Genomic DNA, 6,000 nt, shown 5'->3' on the forward strand with positions numbered 1-6,000 from the left:
TGTTGTAATTTTTGACCAGTATCTAGATAACAACAACACACCATGTCGTATTACCGGTTGCCTATAAAATTGGCGTAAAGCGAAAGGTGATTTGAAATGTATTAGTGTTTCACTAATGAGCACAAAAAAAGTTCAAAGATACACAAAATAAACAGTTCGATGCAACAATTATAGTCAGATTTTAAATAATACCTTTACGCTTACTCGTAGGCAAAAGTTAACAGCAGTTTCCAATACGCTACACCTTTATGTTTAAATGTCCAAACTCACCATATAATTTAAATTATAAATAAAGAGCGATTTTCAGGTAAATAGAAGTAGTGGATTCAGCGTACTTGGACTTTTCTATACTGCTCTATGTCTGCAATTTCTGTACACTAGTTTGTTCCACTTTTATTTAATGGGAACCCAACCTTCATGTATTCTAATTTTGTGATGTATTATTCCTTCATGTTTCAGGCAAAATCCAGACTACAGACGTCACTGCGGAAGTTCTAATGAACGCAGGCTACCAATGTGAATGTAGAGGGCCGACATATGTCAAAGGAAAAGGTACTTTGACGACCTACTTCGTGAAAACCCCTTTCGATGATAAGAATCATTGAATATAATATGTGATAATGTAGTTTAGAGTAATTGAACAAGCTAATAACTGTAGCACTCATAAAGTACTACTTATTCAAATCTCAATAATTGTAATTCTAATGCTCTAAAAGTACCATTTGGTTAAAAAAAATATTTATATATCTAGAAGCATTCGAATACTCAATTTTGTTTTAAGGTATTTATTTTAAAAGGCATTGTCGAGTTCTTTCTTTTTAGTAGAACCTCTATTAAGGCTGATACAAAATTAAGCGATATAACTTTAACATCAAAGATATATTTTTAGATAGGTTATTGAATAAAATAACGTATAAAATCTTTCGATAAATATTTTGCATTGGATCGCATATTTTGCATTTTATTTATTCGTTATATTTTTTGTTTATAGAACAAGTGGCGCATTTGCTTGTTACTGCAATGCTTGGCATACTGACTTCATTCATGAACGAATAACAATCTGCAACTGATTGTCCGCACAAATATATTGAGAAGCCCTAACCTTTTAGGTACTGCACCATCTTATATTCTGCATAAGTACCTATCTCTCTTTGGCAAACAATGGGATTACACTGAGGTTTCCGTCTTTTGTATTCATGAGAGTCCTCGAATGTTATTACAAAATCTAAGCTATATCAATACTTGGTTAGGGAATTGATTGGGATCGAAGTTTTAAACCCTTTACAAATTATTTAACTTAAAACAATCACTTCTGAATCCACTTCTGAGATTTTTTTTCTTTTGTCTCCTTGTCTTTCTGGGGCATAGTTAGGCAATACAAGTCAAACTGCACCATGCAGTCTTCGTGCGGCTATCTGGTGATTTTCCGATTGATCATGGTGTAGGTGTTTATGTGTATTTTATGTTTGTGCATGTATTTATATGTGAGTATGCGTATGTGTGTGTTTGTGTGTGTCATTTCATTTTCAACAATTCTACAATTAATGACATAGCTGCAACCCCTATGTTCCGCAGGTATTTATTTGCTTATACGTTATTAAAACCTGTCTTTTGTCCTATATATCAATAGAACTTCCCCCTATTAGTCATTGGAATGCACCGTGTAGTGAATGATAACTTCTCCACCCAGTCTTTCCTACGCGGGGTACTTCTACTCACTTCAGAGCTTCCTCCTTCCCCTTACTTAGTCCCATACATGCAAAGTGTCCTACAGGCTACTGGTTAATTAAAATTTAAAGTCACATCTCTCTTCCTCTCTGGTATCGTCTCTCCTAATGGAGAACTGGATGCTTTTTGAGGTTCTTAGACAATAAAGGAGATGGTTGATTGGCTAGATCATTTAGACACATAAATAATTAATATAATTGTGTTTTTGAAAACACCAATATATTCCAGAACCACCTCTCAGTAATTCACTTAGAGCGGCATATAATGCGTAGAAGGCATAAGTCCCTAGCTTTCTCCCTAAAAATCTATTTTCATTCGTACTACATATGTTAACCTATATTGGATCACATTGGATAGTGGTAGAAATCGAAGACAGGCTTAGAAAGAGGAAAGTAGGATTCTTGACCAAATTTGCCACTTCTCTAGCGCGTTTACTTTGTATGGGCATCTACTTTGGATGACAGAAATAGACACCTCTGTGGCGTTGAACTACAAGCAGCCGCTAAAATATTTGGAAATACCTCGAAAAATTCGTTTTATAAAGACGACGTATTATAAACTAGAAAGCACTTATGCATATATTTTCTCTCGGTCTGTTCGAATTACAGAAATTTGATTTGGGAACACAGAGGTATTATCAGTCTCTACAGTATTTTCCACTCTGTAAAAGGAAAAATGGGATCAGGAATACTACGATTATACAGCAGGACGACTTTATACCGCATGCCATACCTGTCCGTCGTGTGAGCAATCCTCCTCCCACTTGTCTCCGATGATATACCGACATTATTGACTATTGGTATTCCTACTGCGGGACGCTGTCATTTGATGTTGCAAGTTTTCCGCGTTGTTATTTTCTTAAAACTAAGATTACTGTACCATGATAATAAATTCCTTTCTTCTTTTTTATTTACATCTTAAAGGATTAAATCTAATGGACGCTCGGAGGCAGTACAAATCTATAAACAAAGAAAAAATGTATTGAAATACATAAAGAATTCAGAAAAATAATTGAAGTAGCAAAAGACCGATGGCTACAAGAATTTTATTTGGAAATTGAGAAACTTGAGCAACGACATGACAGCTTCCATTTGCATTAAAAACTTAAGAGTTAACAGGCAAAAGCAGAATTTGTAGGCAAAGTAATTACAAGACTCTGGTGCTAGAATTTTAAATGATATTGAAGAGCGCTGTACCGAACGGGAAAATTACATAATAGAATTATTGAAAGATGACCAAATAATCTACCAAGAAATAACATCTAACGGAAATAATGGCCCATCGATTCTAATCTCAGAAGTTCAGAAGGCCATTAACCAAGCGAAACGGGAGAAGGCTTCTGGTCCTGACGAAATACCTTCAGATTTGTTACAACTATTATGATGATGAGAGTGTTGCGATTATCACCTCCTTCTTTAACAAGATATACAGCAGCGGTAAATTACCAGTCAACTTGTTAGAATTCATATTTATAACACACGCTCAAATTTTTTATAAAAAGATTGAGTTTAGAAAAAATATTTACGTATGTTTTATTAGATTTCGAAAAAGCCTTTGATAGAGTACCACATACACTACTAACTATTTCAATTCTTGGGCTCAGTTGCTCTGGACACGTATGACATTAGATTGCTCAAAAGTATTTATTACAATCAGACCGCTTGTATTAAGGTGAATCAAGATGTTTCAGCTAAAGTTTCTATTAAGCGTGGTGTAAGACAGGGATGTCTTATGTCACCGATGTTGTTTAATGTCTACACTGAACCTGTTTTTGAGATAGCGTTAAATAATCATCACGAAGGTATTAAAATCGGTGGTTAAATTATTAATAACATCAGATACGCAGATGACACTGCCATAATGCCAAAGAGTCTAGAAGACCTTCAAATTCTGTTGAACGCTGTAAACAACGAATACACTGAAAAGGGCTTAACAATCAACGCAAAGAAAACAAAATGGATGGTGGTCGGAAAAATTTATATCGAAGACTCAGTACTATAATTAAATAACAAAATCCTGGAAAGTGTAAAACATTTTAGATATCCGGGTAGTTGAATTGACTGCAGGGTTGAAAGTGATGAGGAAATTTCGACCAGAATAGAACTTGAACGAAAAAGCTTTATTAACTGGCGTTCTCTATTGTGCAGTAGAATTCTGTCATTGACCACACGTCTGAGTATTGAAGTGCTACATCTGATACGCTTTGTTCTCTGGATGTAAATCCTGGACAACAAAAATAAAAATCTTAATAAATTAGAAGCGTTCGAGTTATGGTGTTACCGTCGCATGCTTAGAATCCCGTGGACAGCACACATATCTAACGAACGTCACCATCGTCAAAATGAGAAAGGTCCAATACTTTAGTCATATAATAAGAGGACCTAAATATCGCTTACTCCGGTTTGATCGTTCAGGGCAAAATCGAAGGAAACCGATGGGTCGGAAGAAAACAACTGTCCTGGCTGCGTACCTAGCTGCCGACCCAGAAACAGATCATCATCTTATTAATACAACGATAGCCAACGCTTCAAAATAAGCGCGGTACACAAAAAAGAACAAGAAAGGATTAAAATTAGTTTATTTAAATGTAACAGAAAAAGATGTTATATGGAAGTTACTTACGCTAGGCGCACACACATTGAATTTGGACGGTCGATAAAAGTTCGATCGAACAAATTCCTTTGGTGGCGCGAAGAAACAATGTGAGCGTGCATACGCATCGATCGCCAAACGGCACGACATCTATGCCGTGTGATGTTAGATCACTCTATCGCATGGACGGCTGCTGTGATCGTTGCCGTCCTTTCAAGGCGAACGGTACCAAATGAAAGCGCGCACACATATCGATCTTTGTCGACCGATCAGAGGACTAGTTGCGGTTTTTGAATACTGCTCAAGCTACGTCACTCCGTGTTGCTGCGTAGTTCTGTAGATTAGAAACCTTTGTAGATTAACAAACGTCATCGAATAAATGACGTGTAGTGTGCGTGCAAAGCATTATCGACAAAAGTTCGAAGGAACTTTTATGGACAGTCCAAATTCGATGTTTGTGCACCTAGCCCTAGTCGCCCTATTAAGGATGAGTGGCGGTGCGTAGTGAGTTGTCTACAAACTACATTAAAGCTAAAAGAACACACGGTTATTGAAATGTTTCAACATTTCGCGCACAGTATCTTCTACAATCAACTGGCAAGATAGATTAATGTAAAAAATCGAAAAGGAATATGAAGTAAGCATGACATGTATGCTCATCCATTTCCGATTTGCACCGACCAGATTATTGTAAAATAATCAGACCTGAGTATAATCGGAAGGCTGCATGACAGGTGTGTCCAAGTCCAAGTCTATCTTTATAGAATCGGACTATATAATACACCGCCCTATATATAAATTGTATTTTTTTTAAACATTACAGTATTTTCTATATTAAAAAATGTACATATTATATATTTTTCTTATGACAAAATATCGGTTCAAATGCATTTTTATATTAAATGCGATTAAATGTCTAAATTTGAAAATCAAAATTTCTCTCTCAAAAATAAAATTATTGAGATTTTAATAAATTTGCTCTACTTACATGAGCCGTATTTAATTTTTTTATTTTGATGATAGAAAAACAATATCTTCGGAACCTTTAAAACTATTTTTGGATATTACTGATAGTAAAACAGCAGCTAATTATGTGGAATGTGTTAATTTAGGTAGACTAGTTACATTATTTTATATTTTATCGTGTGATGTAAGTCTAAAGATATTTGATACAGTAACCAATTCTTTTATAGTTATACTACTTTATAAATCACATTGAAAAAATTTATATTCAAGATCATATTGTTTTTATCGTCCTTATTAAAAAGATGAAAATTTGAGTTTTTCTGATTTCAATTAAAATGACTAACGGTATATAGTTTGTTTTTTTACCACAAGCTGATACTGTTCATAATAATCTATATATTTTTAATAAATCACTATAGCTTATCTTATTAATGGATCGCTTAGTTTGCTTGGCCCTACATAAGAAACATTGAAAATATGGATTACTGTTAGAATCTCCAAATACATTGTTTACAAGATTGAAAGTGTCTTCTCTTATAGTGAAGCCACTAATTACCAATTATTATTTCCTTGGTCAAAATTATAATTCTAATTAATATTAATTTTATCATTTAAATTAACATTTGTAATGTTGATGGAAAATAAACTAAGAAACAGTCTATTTCAATTGAAATATATTTTGGCGAGATCTGTTGATGTTGTAATTAACAAATG

General features: G+C 34.4%; 1 protein-coding gene across 2 annotated transcripts in view; it reads left to right on the plus strand.

The window, feature by feature from the left end:
• LOC140437146 (adenylate cyclase type 2-like) overlaps positions 1–5,675 on the plus strand; it is a 559,227-nt gene extending 553,552 nt beyond the window's left edge. For both annotated transcript variants that reach the window (XM_072526486.1, XM_072526487.1), the window contains one exon: positions 460–5,675. In XM_072526486.1, coding sequence (XP_072382587.1) covers positions 460–605 — 146 coding nt within the window. In that variant the 3' untranslated portion in view covers positions 606–5,675. The remainder of the gene's footprint in view (positions 1–459) is intronic.
• Positions 5,676–6,000: the final 325 nt, after the last annotated feature.

The sequence above is a fragment of the Diabrotica undecimpunctata genome, chromosome 3 (genome assembly GCF_040954645.1).
Source record: "Diabrotica undecimpunctata isolate CICGRU chromosome 3, icDiaUnde3, whole genome shotgun sequence".
NCBI classification, from domain to species: Eukaryota; Metazoa; Arthropoda; class Insecta; order Coleoptera; family Chrysomelidae; genus Diabrotica; species Diabrotica undecimpunctata.